Genomic DNA, 23,041 nt, shown 5'->3' with positions numbered 1-23,041 from the left:
TCTAGTTCTTTAAGGTGTAACATAAGGTTATTCATTTGGGATTTTTCTTGTTTCTTGAGATAGGCCTGTAATGAGATAAGTTTCCCTCTTAAAACTGCTTTCGCTGCATCCCCAAAATTTTGGTAGGATGTATTTTCATTGTCATTTGTTTCTATGTATCTTTTGATCTCTCCTCTAATTTGTTCTTTGACCCAGTCATTCCTGAAAGTATGTTGTTTAATCTCCATGTATTTGTGTTTTTTCCCGCTTTCTTTTTCCAGTTGATATCCAATTTCAAAGCTTTGTGGTCAGAGAATATGCTTGGTATGATTTCAATCTTCTTAAATTTGCTGAGGCTGATTTTACGTCCCAATATATGGTCTATCCTTGAGAATGTTCCATGTACTCTAGAAAAGAATGTATAGTCTGATGTTTTAGGATGAAGTGCTCTATATATGTCAATTATGTGCATTTCGTCTAATGTGTCATTTAGGGCTGCTATTTTGTTATTTATTTTCTGTTTGGATGATCTATCCACAGCTGTCAATGATGTATTTAACTCCCCTAGTATAATTGTGTTTTGGTCAATTTCTCCCTTTAGTTCTGTTAGTAGTTTCTTGGTATATTTCGGTGCTCCCTGATTGGGGCATAAATATTGATGACTGTTATGTCTTCTTGTTGTATAGTGCCCTTTACCATTATGAAATGTCCATCTTTGTCTCTTGTTATCTTTTTCACCTTTACCATTATGAAATGTCCATCTTTGTCTCTTGTTATCTTTTTCACCCTGAAGTCTGTTTCATCTGATGTCATTATGGCTAAACCTGATTTTCTCTGGGTACCATTTGCTTGGAGTGTCAATTTCCACCCTTTCACTTTGAGTCTATGCTTGTCCTTGTAGCTGACATGTGTCTCTTGGAGACCGCATATGGTTGGGTTTAATTTTTTGATCCAGTCTGCTACCCTGTGCCTTTTTATTAGTGAGTTCAGTCCATTTACATTTAGGGTGATTATTGACATGTGAGGATTTCCTGTCATTCTATCTTTGGTTTTCTGGTAAGGCTGTGTCTCCATTGTTTCTTTGCCTTTTTGTTGTTGTCTATTATTTCTGTGTGGTGGTATTCTATGATGTTTCCCTCTGTTTCTTCTGTTATTACAGTATATATTTCAGTTCTGTTTTTTTTTTTTTTTTTTTTTTTTTTTGAGTGGTTACCCTTAAGTTTATGTAAAAGAAAATTTGATATTTAGAGTATTCCATTTTCTTCAGCACGCTTACTTTCTCCATTCCCATATTCCGGTTCAGGCCTTTACTCTCCCCCTTTTTATGTTTTGGTTGACACACATTGTCCCTGTTGATGGTGGTCGAATAGCCTCCTTTAGTATTTCCTGTAGTGCAGGTCATGTATTAGAAAATTCCCTCAGCTTCTGTATGTCTGGAAAGGTCTTTATTCCTCCTTCATATCTAAAGGATATCTTTGCCGGATATATTATTCTTGGCTCCTAATTTCTCTCTTTCAATAGTTTGAATATTTGGTTCCACTCCCTCCTGGCTTGTAGAGTTTCTGCTGAAAAATCTGATGATAATCTAATGGGCTTTCCTTTGTAAGTTACCGTCTTCTTTTCCCTGGCTGCCTTGAGGATTCTTCCTTTGTTGTTGATTTTAGACAGCTTCAATACAATGTGCCTTGGAGAAGGCCTGTTGGGATTGAGGTAATTAGGTGTTCTATTTGCTTCTTGGATTCGAGGGTCCAGTTCTGTCCACAAGTTTGGGAAGTTCTCATCAACAATTTGTTTGAATATATTCTCTGTTCCCGTCTCTCTTTTATCTCCTTCTGGTATGCCCATTATTCTTATATTGCTCTTTCTGATGGAGTCAGAAAGTTCTTGTGGAGTTCTTTCATTTCTTTTAAGTCTCAAGTCTCTTTCTTCTTCCATCTGTGTCATTTCCAGGTTTCTATCTTCGATGTCACTGATTCTTTCCTCCATCTGGTCAACTCTACTACCTAAGCTGGTTATTTCATTCTTAATTTCTTCTATTGAGTTCTTAATCTCCAGAAATTCTATTTGGTTCTTTTTTAAAATTTCAGTCTGTTTCGTAAAATGCTCATGTTGCTCATGATTGTGTTTCTGAGTTCATTAAAGTGCCTTTCTGTGTTTTCTTGCATCTCGTTGAGTTTTTTAAGAACTGTAATCTTGAATTCTCTGTCATTTAAGTCACATATTTCCATATCTTTAAGTTCCTTTTCTGGAGACTTTTCACTTTCTTTCTGAGCTGTCTTGTTGCCTTGGTTATTCATGGCAATTACCAATTTATCATTTCTCTTCCTAGACATCTACAGGAATGGCTTCTGCAAAAGTTTGATAGGAAGAGGTCTTTTGTTTTCTAGTACTTGTTGGTAGAATGTTTTATTTTCTCTCTGACTGCAGCCTTTTTTTTCCTCTCTCACACGGTAGTGCTGTTTTCTCTGCACTATTCCAGCTTCTCACACAATGGGGGGGATTCCCTGGGAAACAGGCTTCTCCTCTGTTAATAGTTCGCCTGGGTCACAATACACAGTGTCCTGGTGGGTATGCGGAGAGCTTTTGAAGTTCCAAAGCTCTTCCTGCACCATATTCAGAGCTCGTATGTTTCAGCAGTTCTGTTTACTCCTGCAGGGATCCGCCCAGATAGGTGGGGCCAGGGGCGGGGTGAGTTGTGAGAGGTGGCCCAGAGCAATGGCAGCGACCACCACAACAGCCGGTCCTGCTTCCACAGCTCCCTCCCCTTTGCCGGAACTAGCTGGGCTGTGAATCTGTGTCTGAGGTCCACAGTTCTCAGAACAGCAAATATTCTGTTCTTTTGATCTGACACTGCTACTGTTCCGCTTCTATCACCGGGTACGTGGGGGCGGGGTGAGCTCTGGGAGGGGAGGGAGGGGGCAGCTGTTCTCAGTGCCTAAGGGTTCCGTTCTCTGCTCGGCAGTGCGGGCTTAAACCACCGTTTTCAGCCTTCTTCCCTCAGTCTTTTCTCTGAGGTCTCTGCCGTGAGCGTTGGGTTCAGCTGTGTTATATGCTGCCCCCTCAGCCCTGTGGGCCATAAGCGGAGCCCTAGCAGTCCGAGTTCTTCCCTCTCCTGCAGCTGCGGTAGTTCCGGGAAACAGCGAGCTTGGAGCACTGAGCTGGGTCTGCGTCCTGCGCCCGCGTGTCTCCGTCTCCGCGCTTCTCCCTTTCCTCCTCCTGCCCGCTCGCACGAGTCTCCCACCTGTAGGTGATTTCAGTAGTGGGCCTCTTCGTCTTGCCTGTCTGCTGTGCAGGGAGTCCTTTGTGGAGTTATTGTTTTTCATTTAGTTGTAAATTCCAGGGGAGCTTTACAGAGGCTCACCTCATGCCGCCATTTTGATGATGTCCTCATTTTATTCCAATAAGATGGTAGTTGGAAAGCCACTAGTAGCGATATCTTCTCTAAGGCAAATAATCGTGTTTTCTTCTGTTGTTTCTGAGTTTCTCTTTCTTTACCCTCTCCTCCTTGTCTCCTGCTCTGGCCACTCATGGACCCAGCAAAAGCTCCGTGGTATCAGTTGTCCAGAGGACTTGCTTCCTGCTCTCTCCTACACTCAGGTGGTTCTGATGGGCATGTCTCAGGCTGTGGATCTGAAGGGTGGTGCTGGCCAACTGTATTCCACTGAAAACACTCTCTACTTCTGTTTCAGGCAAAGAGTTCTTTTTCCTGGACAACCAAACCAGACTGTGTAAAATAGCCCCTGAAGGCTGGAATAAGCAGTTACAGAAGACCTCCTTGAGAGCTTTCACACTCTTCCTCAGGATCAAGTTCTTTGTCAGTCACTATGGGCTACTCCAGTTAGTGCTGTGGGCTTGTTCCTTTGTTCTTTAAGGGATATATTTGTCCATGCTGTCATTAGAGATACTGGAGGGGCAAGTGCTTGATGAAGTATAATGTATGTTTAAATAACAATCATTGTGGTTAATCTTCTATTGATTGCATTTCAATCTGACAGAATACGGGGAAACTCAGTGTTTGGAGGTAGGCTCTGGTCAAAATGAGAACTTGTAATTTTGTTTCAAATATACTCCCCTCCAGGTCAAAGTTCTTTCTTCCCTGACTCCAAAATGCCCCTCTCCCAGCAGCCCAGTCATAAGGGTTGGAGGAGAGGTTCATAGCTTTGGAGTTCAGTCACTGTCTCTTTGTTCCTTTGCTTACTAGAAACACCATCTAACCAATTATCAGTTTTCTCACTTGAACTACAGCAACAAACATTTCTGCAGGTGTTGTGCAATGTGCATGGTACAGAGTAACCTCCAACTAGTGGTACTAGGCATGGTGTGGTTAAAGGAGACCACGCTTGTCTTATTGGCATTGCCCTCTGTATCCTATTGGCTTGTATTCCGTCTTTTCTCCTTTTCTTGCTTCCCAAACTGAGAAAACCTTCTGGTTTTAGTGTTCTCCCTCTTTCTCAACACTCTAGTGTTGAGGTAACAATCATTGTGTTTCTGAGCAATAATGGAAATATCCTTTATTTCTGCATTTCTTTCCTAGGCAGAGCTGGACAAGACATCAATTTTACCTGCAGCTTCGGAAAGACATTCTGGAGGAAAATATGTACTGTAATGATGAGACACTGCTTCAGCTGGGGGTCCTTGCCTTGCAGGCTGAATTTGGCAGTTACCCTGAAAAGGTAGGGTGGAAACTGGGACCCCATGGAGAAGCAGTTATGGGACAGGGGAAACTGTTAGAAATGTACAGAGTGAAGCTTTGAGAAATGTTGTTAGCATCTACCACTGAGATTGGGGTAAGCTGCTTCCATCCATCCATCCATCCATCCATCCATCCATCCATCCATCCAATAAGTATTCATTGAGTGCTCTTTGCTAGGCTCTGGGGGATATAAAGATGAATAAGTCAAGTTTATACCTTATAATGTAGCTCTAGTCTGAAGCCCCTTACTAATTTATTAAGTTATCATCAGCAGCAGCAGCAGCAGCATCATCAGTAACAGCCAACCTTTATTAAGCAATCACACTGTACCTGCCATTCATCTAGACATTTTCCACATCTTTAACTTACTTAACCATCAAAACAACATTGTAAGGGTGATTTCCAGTCAAGATGGTGGAGTAGGTAAATGCTGTGCTTACTTCCTCTCACGATCACATCAAAATTAGAATTAAACTACAGAACAACGATTACTGAGAATCACCTGAAGTCTAGCTGAACCAAAGACCTACAACCAAGGACATAAAGAAGAAAGCACCTTGAGACTGAAAGGAGGGGCAGAGACTCAGAATGGGCTGGTTCTACATCCACACATGACCATTAAAAATTGGGAGAGATCTCTTCTGGCTGCAGAAGTCACCCCCAGAGAAGCGAGGGGTCCCAGCCCCACACCAGGTTCCCCAGTCTAGGATTCCAGTGCTGGGGAGAGAAGTCCCCATAACTTCTGGCTGTGAAAACCAGTGGAGATTGTGGTTGAATGAGACGAGGGCGGCTGCAGTCCCAAACGCCCCTCTTGAAGGGCCCGCACATGGACATACTCACTAACAAATTTGCTTGCTCTGAGCTCCAGCAATGGGACAGCAGTTAGAAAGATGCCAGGGACATATGGGGAGAAACTGTATTGTCTGGCTTGAGAGTGAGTGTTGAAGGGAGGGACAGTTTTCTCTTGGACAAAGGAGATGGTGAAAGCCATTGTTTCTTTGTTGAGCCCTTTCCCTTCCCCACATGCAGACACAGGCATCCACCATATCTGAGTCTTCATCAGTCTGGCTAACACAGTTCCTTCCCTGCCCTGGTGATTTTGAGACCCTGCCCCAGCCCACTTTCAGGCACACCTAAGCTGTGGCTTTTCCCTATAAATGGCCTGTCTTGGGTCATGTGTCGGATTTTCCTAAAATCTCTCAAAGGTTCACAAAACCCAAATAAGGAGCATCTGGCTTTGGCCTGTCCCATACCTGTCTGGCTGAACAGCCCTAAACCTGGCACTAGCAATAGCCAGCCTCGATTCATGGCTTAGCCTTTAGAGGTACCTCTAAGCCAAGCACAGGCAGTGGCCATCTGTGGGTTATTTTATGACTCATGCCAGGTGGCCCTTGGCAGGGCACAGGCTGCAGCTGAACTTGGCCTGTAGTGAACCTCCTCCCAGAATGCTCTGTGGTTGGAACACCTGGTGGCTAGCTTCAGACTGAGCCGAAGCATCACCCAGCCACCTCCAAGGGTGACACACTCAAAGGGCAAACTGAACAGGCACCAGAGCCCTGCTAAAGTGAATCCTGTTCTGTAGGGTCAGCCCCTGCACAACAACTCCTCTACTATAGTCATGACCAGTCCTCACAACCAATGAAGCTGAGGGTCAGTCCCTCCCACTGATGTGAAAACAGCAAAAGAAGCAAGACTACAATAGGAGGGCACGCACAACATACACAAGGGACACACCTGGAGCACCCAGTTCTGGTGATCAGGGAGACTGTGCCACTGGGTCCACAGGACACCTACTACCTAAGGCCACTCTACTAAAACTGGGAGGCATAGCAGCCCTACCTAATACACAGGAACAAACACAAGGAGGCAGCCAAAATGGGGAGACAAATAAACATGACCCAAATGAAAGAACAGAACAAAGCTCTAGAAAAAAACTAAATATAATGGACACAAGTAATATACCAGATGCAGAATTCAAAACACTGTGTATAAGGATGCTCAATGATCTCAGGGAGAATTTCAATGAAGATATAGGAAACATAAAAAAAGGAGATAGAAACATAAAAAAGAACTGGTCAGAAATAATATAATAACTGAAATGAATACATTAGAGGGAATCAGCAGTAGATTAGACGAAGCAGAGGATCAAAACACTGATTTAGAAGATAAGGTAGCAGAAAACACCCAAACAGAACAGCAAAAAGAACAAAGAATTAAAAAAAAAAAATGAGGATAGTTTAAGGGGCCTCAAGGACAACTTCAGGTGTACAACATTCACATCATAGGGGTACCAGAAGAAGAAGAGAAAGAGCAAGGAATTGAAAACCTATTTGATTGAAGAAATAATACCAGAACACGGAGATAGATATACAAGCACAAAAAGTGGTGATTAAGTTAAAATGAGGCTGTATAGGTGGGCCCTAATCCAATCTGACTGGTGTCCTCATAAGAAGAGGGGATTAGGACACACAGAGACACTGGAAACACAGGGGGACACAGTAAGAAGGTGGCTGCCTGCAAGCCAAGGAGAGAGGCCTCAGAAGTAAGCAATCCATGATCAAGACACTTTGATCTTGAACTTCTAGCCTCTAGAACTATGAGAAAATTAATTTCTGTTGTTTAAGCCACTCAGTCTGTTGTCATGGCAGCCCCAGAAAACTAATATACCTTGAGTCTGTAAAGGAGAAGCTACAGCCATCACCGAGTGTGGATGCCTTGGCAGAGTACTGTTCTTAATTCTCACACTGTGTGGGCTGAGAGGGCAAAGGTGTAGCCTCAGTCACAGCTTGTCTGTTTTGTCCTTGTAACTGAGTTTAAGAACAAGGACAAGCTCAAGAGTTGAAATGGTTCTTTGAGAACAGTGGCTTTCAAACATTTTGTGTCATGCCTCAAGATAAACAAAATGATAGACATTATAACCCAACACACACACACACATATGTAGGTATAACAGAACTGAGGCAAAAGTTTAGGAAATAAGATGAACTCTTTCTATAGGTGACAACATTGGTATTTCCTATTCTATTCAAGTTAATTTAAAAAATTCTGGTTATGAACCAATGCATTGATTTCATAACTCACTGATGGGGTTTCACACTGCAGCTTGAAAAACACTTTACAGTCTATACCAATATCATCTTGCTTTCCACCCAGTACATCTTCAGAATGGGCTGCCATGTCTGGAATCTTCAAAGTCTCTATCCCCGCACACTGCTCTGCCTTTTTTCATAGCATTTCTCACTCACCATCAGGCATGGTGTCTTCCTTTATCAGTCTTAATGTTGTTCTCTCCATTAGAATGGAATCCACCTGAGGGTAAAGGTTTTGTTTGTTTTCCTTCTGTCATTTCCTCAGTGTCAAAGCAGTTCCCGAAATGCAGTGAGTTTACTCAAGAATTATTGATGTAAGCAGTGGATAAGTGAATGGAGTAGAGCCTCCTGGACCGGATGACATTCTGAATAAGTTACCCATCAGGAAAATCATCACCTTGTTTGTCAGGGAAATGTAGCCCAATTCCCAACATCTTCCTCTATGCGCAGTCCTCTGTGCCCACTTCAGTCCATGGAGACTGGGATGTCAGGGTCTCTTCTGGGCACTTCCTCAGCCTGGGAATGTAGTCTCCTAGAGCACGCCTGGCCCCTGTAATGTTTGACAAGCCGCCAGCCCTGTCACTACTTAGCTGAGCTCCTTCCTGTCACCTCAGCCCAAAGCTGGGGTCTTTACCATGCTCCCTCTTCCCTTGTGCTACTACGTTTGGGGAGGAGAAGGGTCCTGACATTTGGAGGGTGCTCTAAGCCAGAGGTCCCCCAGCAAAACAGTTGACATCCTTGCTGCAGCCTCTAGTCCAACCCTGTACATGGCTCATGTGGACAGGGTAGGGTGGCCTCCAGCTGCAGTGTCAGTCCATCCTTAGCAGGCTCCATGGACTAGAGTGGGCCTGAATTTTGAAGTCAGATAGATGTGACCTTGGGCACATTATCCATCTAAGCTTCGGCTTTTTCATCTGTAAAATGCAAATAATATAGTAACTTTCTTGCAAAGCTGTTGTAAGGGTGGCAGGTGGTAATGCATGTATGATACCAGGCATGTAGGACTGCTATTTGCGAGCTCCCTTCTCCCTCCCCCAGAGTTAGGAGTGCTTTATTATAAAACTACACAAAGACTTAACTTTCAGTCTCTGGATTCAGACACAGGACGTTAAATGTAAGACCTTAACTCTAGCTTTAGAGTTGGTGGAATTTGTGGGCCAGGTCCACTGAAGGCAAATGAGAGCCTGAGTAAGAACCCTTATTTGGGCCCATATCCTTCTTATGGGATCACTTACCTCAATGCTCAGAGGCCCGTCCTGTATCTAGGCACCCCATTTGGCAACTCCCTGCACCTTTCCAGTTTCCTACTAATTTCACCTATCCCTGCCGTTTCCCTATCCTCAACTTCTGGCTTCTCCCAGAAATCCTGCCCAGCCCCAATTTATCCCATTGCCCTGGGGACCAGTGGTTCTGAGTCGCTCTTTGCTGCCCCCATGTGGCCCCCAAAGGCAAACCTTTCCCCTTTCTCTTGTATGTGTAAAGGCAACAGATTATACAAACCCACTCTTTTGTGCATTCTTTGCTCAGTCCAAATTTCTGGATGGCCTGCTCTGTACTTGGCATCATCTAAGCCTATGTCAAACTTGCAAAGCCAGTGTAATTTCCATTTGCAGTTGTGAAAAATTGTGTCTCTTTGAGGTTAGGTAAGCTGGTGAGAGCACAGCCAGGACTCCTTATGCCTGGCTTCCTTATGCTCCAGGCACTGTGGTGGGCACATCAAAGGACGCTGGAGGAGACTCAGAGAGGAGAGCCCTTCCCTGTGTCTTTATCACTGAGTGGGCAGCACCAGGAGGCCGGCTGTCCAGAGAGCTGCAGGTACTTTAGTGCAGCCTTGGCTACAGTGGCTGTGAGGCTGGGTGGCACTGCCAGTCTGATGGGGAGGAACTTAGTGTCCCTCCTAAGGGGCTTGCATTTTGTTTGATTAATGGTTCTGGTGTTGGAAAAAAAATAATTTGGAAACCACTGTAGTGGAAGATTGGGAGCCACTGATGAATTCTAAGCAGGGAAGTGACATGATTACATTTGCATTTTAAAAAGGGAGTCAAAGACAATTTAGTATAAAAATAAATCTCCTTAATCACATCACTGCAGCAGAACAATGTTCCTCTGGGTGCCTTCTCTTCCAGCCTTTGATCACATGCAGGGCTTTTATATAGCTGTAAACACTGCCACATTCGATTTGCACTGTTTTCCCATGCGATGGTACATGTCTTCCCATGGCTTCCTAATGAGCATTTGGGAGGGCTATGTGTTACCCCATGGCAGGGCTGGACTTCCGCTCACTTATCGGTTCTCTAACTGGCAAATATCACCTAGAAGTGCCATGTAAGTCATAACTGCTATTATTATTATTCCAGTTGCTTCTGATCTTTCCTCTTTTTTTTTTTTCTTTCTAAATTACATGGGAATAAATGTTTGTGCTGGAGCTTTCTAAGTTCTACCTTGACTTCTTTTGGACATATTTCTAGCAATGAGATGCTGGGTCAAATATCTTAAAAACGTTTAATGGACTTTATTTTTTTAGAGCAGTTTTAGGTTCACAGCAAAATTGAGTGGAAGGACCAAAGATTTCCCATACACATCCTGCCCCCACACACGCGCCGCCTCCCACATTACCAGCCGCCCCTACCAGAGTGGTGCGTTTGTTACAATGATGACCTACATCGACACATCAGAATCACTCCAAATCCATAGTTTATATTAAGTTAACTCTTGGTGTTGTTCTGTGGGTTTGGACAAAAGTATAATGACACGTGTCTACCATGATGGTATCACACAGAGTAGCTTCACTGCCCTAAACACCCTTTGTGCTCCACTTATTCATACTTTCCTCTCCACCTAGCCCCTGGCAACCACTGCTCTTTTTATCGTCTTGATAGTTTTGCCTTTTCCAGAATGTCATATAGTTGGAATCACATGGTACTGAGTCTTTTCAGATTGGCTTCTTTCACTTAACAACATGTATTTAACTTTCCTCCATGTCTTTTCATGGGTTGATGGCTCATTTCTTCTTAGCACTGAATAATATTCCGTTGTCTGGATGTACCACAGTTTATTTATCCATCACCTACTGAATAACATCTTTTCTTCCAAGTTTTGGCAATTGTGAATAAAGCTGCCATAAACATCCATGTGTAGGTTTCTATGTGGACATAAGTTTTTAACTCTGGGTAAATACCAAGGAGCACGATTGCTGGATTGTATGGTAAGAATATGTTTAGTTTTGCAAGAAACCGGCAAACTATCTTCCAAAGTGGCCGTACCATGTTGTGTTCCATTCACCAGCAATGAATGAATTGTCCTATTGCTCTGCGTCTTTGTCAGCACTCAGTGCTGTCAGTATTCTGGATTTTGGCCATTCTAATAGCATTCTGAATGCTTGTGTATGCACTAGATTGCTGAGTAATTTGTTTTCCTTTGTGTTTCTAAGCTAAGCTCAGAACTGCCATGGACCAGCCCTAGGCTGGAGGATTCTCAGTCTACAGCCACAGGGGAACAGGCCTGTGCCATGCCTGGAGCATGGGATGTAGTGGATGCTATGCATTCTTTCCGATTCCCTCATCAGGCTGACTTGCCCACCCCCCACCGTGACAAGGCCCAGTGGTCCTGGCTCCCAGCTGCCTTCCTCATGGGTAGCTGGGGAGTTGCCCTCAGCTGTGGGGAAATATCTTGCCCAAGATTGGGCTCAGAGGGGCTGCCTGAGACCAGGAGGGGCTGGTTCGGGAACACAAGGGACCTTCTCCCTCTGCCAAGTCCTGCCTTCCTCTTTACAGTCCACATCTCCAAAACTTCTGCATACCCATCTCTGCCCCAGAGTCTGCATTAGGGAACCCAGCTTTGGGCAGCAGGGATGCCTCTCCCAGCCGCTCTTGGTGGGGTGCAGCCTCGGCTTCCCTAAAGAGTAGACATGAGGAAAGTTCAGGCCTGGGACAGGGTGGGGGTGTCACATCTTCTCTCATTCACGGGGCAACTTCTAGATCACCTTCCTGTAGACAGTTAGTATCACAGCAAAGATGTCCTTTGTAAGAGGGAATAGTGCACAAGGAGCACATGTGCACAGAAATGCTAAATGAATAAAAAAACCCAAAATTTCAGGGCCAGGGTTTTTCTGGGCCTTTTGGCAAGTGGCACGGCATCACAGACTGTGTGAGGGCTTTGGATGACCAAATCTGTTTCTGTCACTTCCAAGTGGTGTGACCTTGGCCTTGTTGAATGACTTCCTGGGTCACTGTGTTCATCTTGGCAATGGCAATAATACTGCTGTCCCTGTAGGATTCTCATGAGGACCAAAAGAGCCAATGTGTTCTGAGGACCACTTTGCATACAGAAGGGGCTCAAAAATGGGTAGTTCCTCCCTTCTCTTCATGTCACATGGTTCAGCCCAACTTCAAATATGGTAGGTAAACAAAGTCCCACGTGGGTACTTCAAAGGAGTGTCCTTGCCCTGGGGCCATAACTGGGCTCTGATGGCAGACAGGCTTCTGTTCTGATCAGAGAGCATAGAAGGCATCCTGGTTATGTCCCTTTTCTTCTGCATCTTATTTGCAGCAGGGAGAGAGCAAAGCCTATTTTCGAGTTGAAGATTATATCCCAGCAAGTCTGATTGAGAGGATGACCGCTCTCAGGGTCCAAGTCCAAGTGTCGGAGATGCACCGCCTGGGTCCTGTGCTCCTGGGAGAGGATGCAGAGCTGGAGTACTTGAGGGTAAGGCCTCTATACTCTTGAGAAGGGGTGTTTGTATTCAAGGGCATGCAGTCATCTATGCCCTCTGAAGCCTTTCCTAGGGGCTGGACATTCTCAGACCCACGAGGAAGTGCAAGCAAGAGACTTGAGCCTCTGGAAGGAGGACGCTCCATCACCCTGTGGGGCAAAAAGAGGCTTCTGGAAGCAGGTGGCATTGGAAATGATCCCTAAAGATGGGTAGGATTTGGCAGGCTGGTGTGGGTATGACAGAGCCTTTCTTCAACCTTAGAGCTCACAGTCACCGCTCTGTGAGCTGGGAGGCCACATTTCTCATAGACGACATGTGGGACGACTGAAGTATAAGACTGGGCTGTGGGCCAAAAGCAAAGCCACTGGAAGACCCCAGTTTTGCGGCCTTCCAGACCGCTGTCCTCAGCACAGACAGACAGATAGTCCATGCATCCAGGTGCATCTCTGGTCCACTCTCTCCTCAGCCTTTGAACAAAAGCAGCAGCATTTCAGTCCTCCATGTTTTGGGGCACACACACAGCCTACAGTGAATAGGCTTTGCTCACTCCACAGCTTACAGCTGCTGTGAGCCAGGCACTGCAGGCAGTGGAGGTGGAGACAGAGATGGAAAGGACATGCTTCCTGTCTCCAGAGAATCCCAAGTCTCCTGGGAGGACAGACAGGTACCCAGAGGCATGCAACACTGATAACTGGTCCAGAAGGATAACGATACTGGTTACTCTCTATCAGGATGGGTGGGAGTGACAGCTGTGCTCCTGGAGACAGAGCTGGGGGTGGGCAGGGGTGTGGAAGGAGGTCCCCCTCCCCCCGGTTTTCCCAGGGCAGGCTATCTGGCTGGGCCTTTAGAGTTGGGAGCAGTTTCAAAATGAAGCTCCGGGATTTATACATTTCTCTGTACAAAGTCTCCTGAGACAGATAGAAATATCCTGTCTGTGTTTTTCGCCTTTAATAAAGACAGGCATTAGAAAGCAGAATTGCTGGGGTGACATCTGGCCGTTTCTTTTTGTTGCGTCACTTGGTAGAACTGTCTGCAGCACCCAGCGTGGTATAAGACACCAAGCATTTCATTTGAGAAGCCTGGCCGAAAGGCACTCACTGCATTCCAGAGTCCAGCCTTTGTATGTCTTTCTTGTCAAGAGCATGTGGCATTCCCTTGACAAGGGACAAGTGGGGACTGCAAAGCCATCAGTGCACCTGTGATGGAGAGTGGCCACAGAACCACAGAGCCAGCAGAGAGGCCCAGGACCCAGCCCTGCCAAGGCTCCTGTAGGGCTAACTGCCCGCCGACCTCTGCCCAGGCCCAGCATTAGGGTCTGGGCTCACTGTGCCCCTTCCTCCCCTGGTTGAAGGATGAAAAATGGTGTAAAGGAAGCCACTATCTCATAAGCAAAACCCTGAATAGATTTGATTTCATTGGCATGCAATGAATGGAATAAAAGGAACCGGCTTTCGAGGTTCCCCTTGGTTGGGTTTGCTAACGCTGTGTGCCCCCACCCCCCTGCCCCAGGTACAGGGACATAACCCAGAGGGCTTGGCACCCCCTGAGCACATTGTGAACCTTCTCACAAGAGAGTATGTGTTTGTTAAACAAAGTCCTTTCCCCAGGATTATAAAAGCAACCGTTTGTTCCTGATTCTGCCCCTGGAGATAGCACTGTTACATTTGGGTATATTCATTCTTCTCTCTTTGTTCCGGGTATTCACAGGTGTATGTGCATATATATTTAAAATTAGGTTTATGTTATGTGTGCACTTTTTTGTATTTATGTAATTCCATCTCACTAAAATTTTGAAACTTTATTTTAAGTCAACACATAGTTTACCCTATATTTTTTCTCAATACTCTGTTTGGCACATAAATTGTTTTAAATATGGGACTGTTTTAAATAATACTGAGATTAGCACTTTTCTACATAAGTCTTTAGCGGCACTTCTGCTTAATTCCTTAGGGATAGAATGTCATGAATGGATTTACAGGGTTGAAGATTATGAACATCTTGAACATCTAAACATGCTCAGACACTATGTTGCAGTCATTTCTGTACATTTCTTGTCCCCTTTACTGCGCTGTAAATGTCCAGAAGGCGCTGAATCCTCACAGCCCATGTCAGAGCACAGTTGTCCCATCAACAGTCACTGGATTATTTAATTACAGCTCTTCGTGGCTCCCTTTTCCATTATCAGATGGCACCTGTTGGCCTCCGGTTCACTGATGGTGAATTCTGCTGGTCCATCATCTCTCACTAGAAGGGGATTTGGCGGAAGTCCAATTTGGGTAATGCTGAATAACATTCTCTGTCTGGAAGATTCACAGCTACATTAGCATATTAATCCCAGAACAACCTGTTCAAGGTTAACTCCATGTTTTCCAAAGTGCCTGAACCATGGAGCTATTTTTCCACATAACTAGGGGTTGTGATATGCTATTAAAACATTGTTTTTCTGGTGGAGATCATACTGGTTGTATCCTGTGTTTCCCTCCACTTAGCTTTATAACATATGCATTCCCCAGATAATTACAAATGCTTTGTAAATATCCTTTGTTAAACCTGCCTGATAATCCATTTTAAGGCAGTACTACTGCTTTTAGGAAATCATTGGCTTCTGGGAACTGTCCCCCAACCCAACCTTGCGGGTCTGCACTGAATACGTCTATGAGAAGAGTTTGTATTGATTATGTAGTATGTATTCTTAGGACAGATTCCCAGGAGTGGAATTGTAGTATCAAGAATATGAATTGTGAATCTCTTGATGAATATCTGGAAACAATCCATTGGTTCCAATAGTTTTCGGTACAGCAAGGCTGCCTCGTGGGCTGGGAGCCAGGAAAGCCTGGGTCAAGTCTCAGCTTTGCTGCCCACTGTAGGGTGAAGAGGAAAATCATGAGATGCCCTGAGCGTGTGGAGATGAAATGACCGTCTGAGAGGATAATCAGTAATAGCAACACAGAAGGGACCGGGAGAGATGCCACTGATTCCAAGCAGAGCACAGAGACAGATAATGTTTGTTTTTTTACAGACTAAAGAAGCCCTTGACAACCTTATATATATTCAGCCATGTTTCCAGACTTTAGAGAAACTCTGTATTTGAGTTGTTAAGAGTGAAAGCTCAGAAGTAAATAGACTCACATTCCCATTCCTGGCTCCCAAAGGGAGCTTTGGCAGATTACTCAACCCTTCTGCACCTCCATTTTTTCATTTGAAAAGACAGAGCTACAGCTCTCTCTCATAACTGCTGTGAAGATTAAATAAAATAATAGGTGGGAAATGCTTAAAATGGCGCTTTACCATTTTAACAATTTTGTAGCTCCAAATACTTCAGTATTATATCCCTTTCTATGTAATTAAAAATGAACACTAAACTATTAAAAAATGTATGCAAGCTAGCAAAGACAACTTTATTGTAACAGAGACTACTTTAATATCTTAAAAAATTTTAAGAAATATCACATCAAGAACTTTAAAAGAATTTACCTAATTGTTTTGGGGTGGCCCTGCTTTGTCATACCTCAAGCACATGCCTATATTTTCACACCGGTGCTCAATAAATATTGTTTTGGATGAAGGTGATGATGACAGGGTTTCTCCAAAGTTAAAAGGAGGTGCGTGGTGCAGAAACTTAATCAAGATTATGTGAAGAGCTGTAGGCTCTGCAGGCAACGGAACCTATCTTTAGAGCTTATTTGTCAGCATAAGGAGAGAGATTGGCAAGGAACCTGAAAAGGAGCTCTCAGAAGCCATAATCTGTCCCTGTTTTTGTGACCCTGCCTGGGGGTGAGAGAGATTGGACAAGATGTGGTGCCCTCTTCTGGGAAGCAGAGATGGGAAACTGGATCTTGCCAATGAAACCCTGCTGAGAAGTTTTCAAGTGCCTGGAACGATGTCCCTGCTGTGAATCTGGTTGCATCAACCTTCTGATGAGGACTGGAGTTGTCCAGGTGGAGATAAGGATGGTAGAGACCAAGCTAGAGATGTGACTAAACACATTTGTGTTAGGTTTATACTCCATCTCTTAAGAATCGGGTTGGCCTGTTGCAGTCCCAGCTTTGAAAGACCCTCAGGTCCTGGACAAAATTCAGTCCCCTAACCTGGTAAACTGGTCAACTGAGGACACACCTTGGTCTGTGGGGACCCCATTGAGGCACTGCCACATGGTATAAAATACCAGTGACTGGTCATTTTCTCTGCAGGATTTTGATGGCTTATCTTGCTTTAACAGGGATGTTAACCATGTTATCCCTGTTAATGGTTGATGGTTGTTTTCCGTGCCTGGGTCTTAATTTTTCCATCTGTAAAATGAAGGAGGGGGTTGGACCAGATAATATTGCAGTTGCCTTTGATTGACACAATTGGGAAAAGGATTCCGTTACTGTGAGATGACCCAGAACAGTCTGAAATCTATAACCTTGTCTAGAATATTATTATGCTATTTTCATAATAACTCTAATCCAGGTATTGTTTTAGGTACTCCATGAAGAAAGGATTTCTTGGATTAAAAAAATAGCAAAATGCTATCATATCAGAGGTGCAGAGAAATTCTGTAGTAAGGAGATCTGTTTAGCTCGGTGTTTCCTAAACTTATCGGCAATCCTTCCTTCCTTTCCTTTTTTCTTTTTTTCAGAACATCTGTTAAGGTGCTTTTCATGGAATGATTTGAAGCTCTTTATTTAGACCAGTGTGACTGTCTTTTCTAAATTGGCCTTTTTCTTGCTCCAGGTCACTCAGCAGCTCCCGGAATATGGAGTGCTAGTTCATCGAGTTCTCCCAGAGAAGACAAGGCCAGAGGAGGAAATGGCCTTAGGGATCTGTGCCAAGGGTGTCATCATATATGAAGTGAAAAACAACAGCAGAATTGCAGCTTTACGATTTCAGTGGAGAGAAATTAGGAAGATTTCAACTTATGTGAGTGTAGCTCAGACCCATGCTTCATTTTCCTTTGATCTGTGTCGTGAGGGGGATGCAACTCTCAAAGTAGCAGTCTCACACACGTTTGTGTCTTTCCACAGTGTCAGACTTTATTAGAATAAAGCCATGGATCTAGTCCTACTGACTTAGTTTACCATGGGCATTAACCAAGGCTCTGGCCAGATGACAGTCTCCAATAGTTGAGGTAGAGTGGTTTCACACATGAGGGTCACACACGTTTGTAAGCAGTAGGGCTAGGGAAGGCGAACAGGGTCTTACGCAAGAAGGATAAGAGAGTCCAGTGTTCAGTGAGAGTCCTGTGGTGCTGGGGTGAGGAGCGTCGGGTGTCAGGCTGGACTGGTGAGATGGTCAGGAGGCGAGGCTTCCAGCGCTCAGTCTGGGACGAGTGTGGCTGTCAGCTCGTCAGTTGAGGTCTGAGCCATGAGCCCTTGGAGAGCTCTGATTTTATGCTGGAGACTGGGTGCTGTGTACCCATCTGCAGTCCGATAAAGCCATCCAGATGGTCACACTCCACCTGCATCTGGAGTTATCTGGTTAGGGTATTCACTGGGTACGCCTTTCACATAACGCTCTGGCATGACTTTGTGATGAACATAACCATCAGAAATATTAGAGTCCATTTTGTGTTCATCATTAATGTCTGTACAATCCATTACCTCTGTAAAGGATCAATGGGGCATGTGATCTCCTGACCAGATAAGCACACAGCCTGCCAGCTAACCTGTACTTGGATGCATGGTGGTATATTTGGAAGAAATCTATCAGGGGATTTGAGAGTACTCAGGAGGCCATTTTTTCCCTACCGTCTCTAGCCTAACTGACAGCCATCAGCCTAAAGGGCTATGCTTTCCCTCTGGGTAAAATCCTCCTAATCTGGGGAATCCACCAATGTTGAGAGCATGGTTGGAGGTGGGAGGCGGGAGACGAGGGTGTACTGTAGGTGCAGTGGAGTCTGCAAGGTTTTGAAACACTTCCCTTGTTTTAATTTTCCCTTCATACTCAGTGCGCTGAGGCACCTGGCCTGTCTCCCATGGGTTACAGGTATGCTACATACAGGACACTGGTCACTGCAAACTTTTGATACCCACTGAAAGCTTAACAGCCTTAAAAAAGTCCCTATTAAATGTATGTTTGAAATTGTATTTGAACACCATTTGCATGAGTATTTATACATCCTTGAATTTAGTTACGATAAATTTAGCATGAAAAAATATTATGTGCGCCCCCACGGCAGAGAGTACTCTGGGACCTCATCTGCCTGCCTGTCCTGTGGGTCAACCCTGTCCATACGCCATGACTTCAATAATGATTTCACTATAAATCATGAAGTTCTTCATCCTGTGGCCCGTGAAAAATTTAGTTTTTCTTTCTACTTTATTTTCTGTTATGGTTTTTAATTTTCCCTACTGGTGAGTTTGCTGTTTTTATTATCATTATCTGATGGTACAATTTCCTAAGTAGAAGGTAATTGGTTTTATTCATTTTCTCAATGTTTCTTTTCTTTCTTCCATCTTGTCTGTTGAAGTTAGCATATTAAAGTATGATTCTTGGTAAAATTTCATAATAAATTATTGTTTGCCTTTAGGGAAAAAGCTTACATCTAAAAGTAAATAATAGCTGACCATAATTTAATTGGGTTTATCAAAATTGCCTTTATATGCTATCAGGAAACTGACTTTTTCCCAATTTTTTTAAACATATCTAAAATAAGTGATATTTATGTTTGGGAATTTTTCAGAATTTTAATGACTTTAACGACTTTAATTCAATTAAAATTATTTGAAGAATTTTAATTATTGAATTAATTCGGTACTATTGCATTACTCCTTATTTTCTTTACATCATGTTTAATTGTTCAAAACTTTTAATGTAATTTGTTTTAAAACATTGTCCCTAATATTCCCCAACAAAAAAAAATTATAAAAATGCAGATAACCTGAAAAGTCGTTTTGAAAAACAGAATTTTTGAAGTCTTCAACAATCCCTTTGAATAAACACTTTATATTTACGTTGGTGTAATTTTTACAGATACTTATTTTCCCCACAACCAGGAACGATTTCTTGATCAAAGCTGGAAAGTGATCAAGTTCACAAGACAACTTAGTAGTTTAAAAAAAAAAAAGTGCCATTAATTAGGATTTCCATGCCCTGATAACCACACTAGTTCTTAGCATAAATTTCTTTTTTTATAGTAAAGTCATCACAGGAAGTAATGTCACCAGCTGCTTGCCACAAAGCAAGCATCTTACACAGAACATGACTTGAACTCTTCACACTTCTGCAAACACAAAATGGGGAACTGTGAACAATAGGAGAATGATCTCAGGAAGCTGGTTTGAAATTTGCTTAATTAATAGTGGAAGCCAAAATGCTTCAAACAATTCCAGATCATTCATCTTGCCAGCCTGTAGGGAAGCAGCAAAGGAAATAGGGAAAATGAGCTTTTCAAAGAATTTGATTTGTAGGTGTGTTGGCAGCCTGTCTGTGACAGACACAACATTAATTCAGAAAGTTATTCAATTGAGAAAGTGTTCATTGTAGAATGAGGAACCTACCCATGTTAGTAAGTGTTCTTGGTTATTAGCAATAGCTAAAATACCTGAAGAGAAAAGCAGTGGAGAATACCGTCTTTGTAGGGATCCAAGAAAAGGAATATCAATTTGCAAATACAAACCAAGGTATGAAAGTAGATATTTATTTAGAATGAGAAAAGAAAATATCACAACTTGTGAATTTTAAAAAGCTGAACAATGCCTGACCACTTCACTGTACACCTGAAGCTGAATAATACTGAATGTCAACTATGATTTAATATATATTTAGTCACAGGATGTGGAGTACAGTATAGGGAATGGAGTCAATGGAACTGTAACAGCATATACGATGTCAGAGGGATAGTAGATTGGGGAAGGGGGGGGTTATCACTTTGTGAGGGCTGTAAATCTCTAACTGTTACATTGTTTTGTACACCTGAGACAAAAAAAAAAAAAAAAAAGGCTGAACAAGCCCTGAAAAACTACAAAAGCCAAAATATATCTTTATTAATTCCCTGGTAAATTCTACAATTCTCTTTTCCTTCCAAATTTTTGTTGGTACACACTGTGATTACATTTTTATTTTTATTTATTTTTAATTTATTTTTTAAATTTATTGGGGTGACAATTGTTAGTAAAATTACATAGATTTCAGGTGTACAATTCTGTATACATTTTTATTTGATGACACTTTTGTAATATCATTTTTTCTAGAGAAAATAGAAATATAATTTAGTCTTTCTTCTAACATGACTAATTGAAGGTTGTTTTTATTGTTGATGCATAAAACATGCAGCTTTGTACAGACATGCTTGCTCTTTGTAGTGCTGTCACAGGTTTCTGTGTTACAAACACAAGAAATCTAATAAATTTTATTTCATGTGATTCCCATCAAAAAGAAAAAGAAAAAAGAAAAGAAAAATATTATGTGGTGTATTGATGATGCAGTATATACAATTTTATAAGGTATATCCCTGATAGGACAGAACTTCAATTTGTTTGGGTGTTTTGGAGAACTAAAATTTTTAAAACAGTTTTCTGATGTTTGAAAAAATTTCCTGCAGACTGGCCTCTGGTTGTGTACATTTTAAGCCAGGTTCCCCTCCAGGGCTGACCCCGCGTACTTCTGGTGCTGGGTATTGTGGGGTCCAGTCAATATCATTGGCTACTGGCCCAATATCATTATGTTGAGACTTTGGGGGAGTTGGCCCAATGGAAGGAGTACTCTGGGATGGCTAGCAAGAAATCATTGCAGAAGAGACTGCGAACCACATAAATAAACCTCACTGAATCTACACTGAATGTATTCCCATCTCAGCTTCTCCTTAGTGGTATCTGCTTCCACACCACTCATCACCACCTGTGGTGAGGAGAAGTGGAAACGAGCTGGAGTGGAAAGAAGTGTCAGTGGTCTTAACTGACTGTGGCGGAAGCACCTTATTTTCCATGTTTACAAGAAAACATGAAAACATCGCCACGGTCCCTCCCGGGACGTGGGTACCCAAGTGAGGCCCTGCAGCTTCAGCTTCGTTAACTTCACGGCAAATCTGCCTCTGGCTGGAAGAATATTGTTCTGTAAGGATGTATCAAAGCAACGAAACAAACTAAAGGGCAAACAAGCAGCAACAGCAGTAAAACTATTGCGAATGAAATGTTTGAAATGGCAAACCAGTGCTTTGAAACAAATATGACATTACGGAAGCACCGAGCGTGCTTGTGCTGCAACCACAAGGGTGTAAATAAGTTCTCCATGTTTGTGATGAAAGCCCTGAGGTTCAAGTTGTACATCATCTCTTTCACAGAGCAGCTCACCCATGTGAAAGTCTGCCTACAGATCTGAATTTCCCATTAAGTGATGTTATCAGGATGGGAAATAAAATCTAAACCACTGTAGTCAAGACTATATTCAGCTTTACGCCAAGAAATGGGGTCAGAATTGTACTCTCTGTCGTGTTTAATACTTTAGAGCACTGATGTCCAAAAGGAGAGTTTTGCTGAGAGAAAAACTGAAAGAAAGATTGGGGTGTGGTGTTTGTGTGTGTGTGTGTGTGTGTGTGTGTGTGCGCGTGTGTGTATATTAGAATAATTCTCTCTGTTCGGATTTGTTAAAGAATAGCTATCAGATTTTTAAACATGACTTACTTATCTAAAATTTTTCAATACCTGAGTGAACTTAATATAAAACTGTCAGGACTGTATGAAAACATAATGTATACTGAAAAAGTAGATGGATTCCAGGCAAACATTCAACTTTGGAAAAGTGTGGATAAAATGATCCATAGTGGAGTTTAGGCATTATTGTAATTTAATACTAAGGAAGCATTAGTAAGGCTAGTAGGGCAACATCTATGAGTGTTTGAGAAAATACATTATTAAACAATATTAGCAATAATATAATTCAATTGGATTCAAACATCCATTCACATTAGTGTAAGACGGTTCAACATTACTTTGGTTAATGAAAGAAAAGACTAGAGAATGCTCAAATTATTTAAAATTAGGCTAATGGTAAAAAGCGGTTTCTAAGAGAAAACACAATGAATAGTAATCTTCCTTTTGTTAGTATCCGACTCGTGTGAAGGGGGTTTCTTAGAAATGGTAAGTATCATCAATTAAAAGGGATCAGTGTTAAAGAGGGTCAGGCATTTCAGGGCGCCCTTTCAAGCATAAGTTCTATATTTATAAAGTTGTCTTTATAGGAGAAAACTCAAGGTTCTTAAGGAAACATCTAGAATATAGATTTTGTTTGGAAGTTATATATACACTTGTATTTGATGTCATCTCTATACTTTGTTTTATTGTTCTTATTAAAATTATATATTGCAAAAAGCTATGTTTTTCCACAAAGCTCCATATAGATAACCCCATACAGGTAATCCTCTCTGGTTTATCCCAGTGAGCTGTACAAATGTTATCGCTTTGCATGTGGGCCTTGAGGTATAAATGGGGGAAGTGTTTCTTGGTGATGTGACCTCTATTCCTGCTGCATTCTGAGGACTGGTGGTCTGCTCCCTCATCTGTAGAATAAGGATAATGTTAGAATCTCTCTCATTCTGTAGCTTTGAAGAGGAAATGAACTAATACCCAAAAAGCATTTAGAATAGAGACT

The 23,041-nt window shown here is 42.7% G+C and overlaps 1 protein-coding gene across 1 annotated transcript in view; it reads left to right on the top strand.

Moving 5' to 3' along the window:
- The window catches only part of FRMPD2 (FERM and PDZ domain containing 2), a 160,620-nt gene that overhangs the window by 75,234 nt on the left and 62,345 nt on the right, over positions 1 to 23,041 (top strand). The window contains 4 exon segments of the mRNA XM_088792652.1: positions 3,669 to 3,816; positions 4,514 to 4,652; positions 12,310 to 12,465; positions 17,189 to 17,374. Coding sequence (XP_088648778.1) covers positions 3,669 to 3,816; positions 4,514 to 4,652; positions 12,310 to 12,465; positions 17,189 to 17,374 — 629 coding nt within the window.

This window comes from Rhinolophus sinicus, chromosome 15 (genome assembly GCF_057876585.1).
Source record: "Rhinolophus sinicus isolate RSI-liver-muscle chromosome 15, RSI-T2T, whole genome shotgun sequence".
Lineage (NCBI taxonomy): Eukaryota > Metazoa > Chordata > Mammalia > Chiroptera > Rhinolophidae > Rhinolophus > Rhinolophus sinicus.
This window is presented reverse-complemented; position numbering and strand designations above follow the sequence as displayed.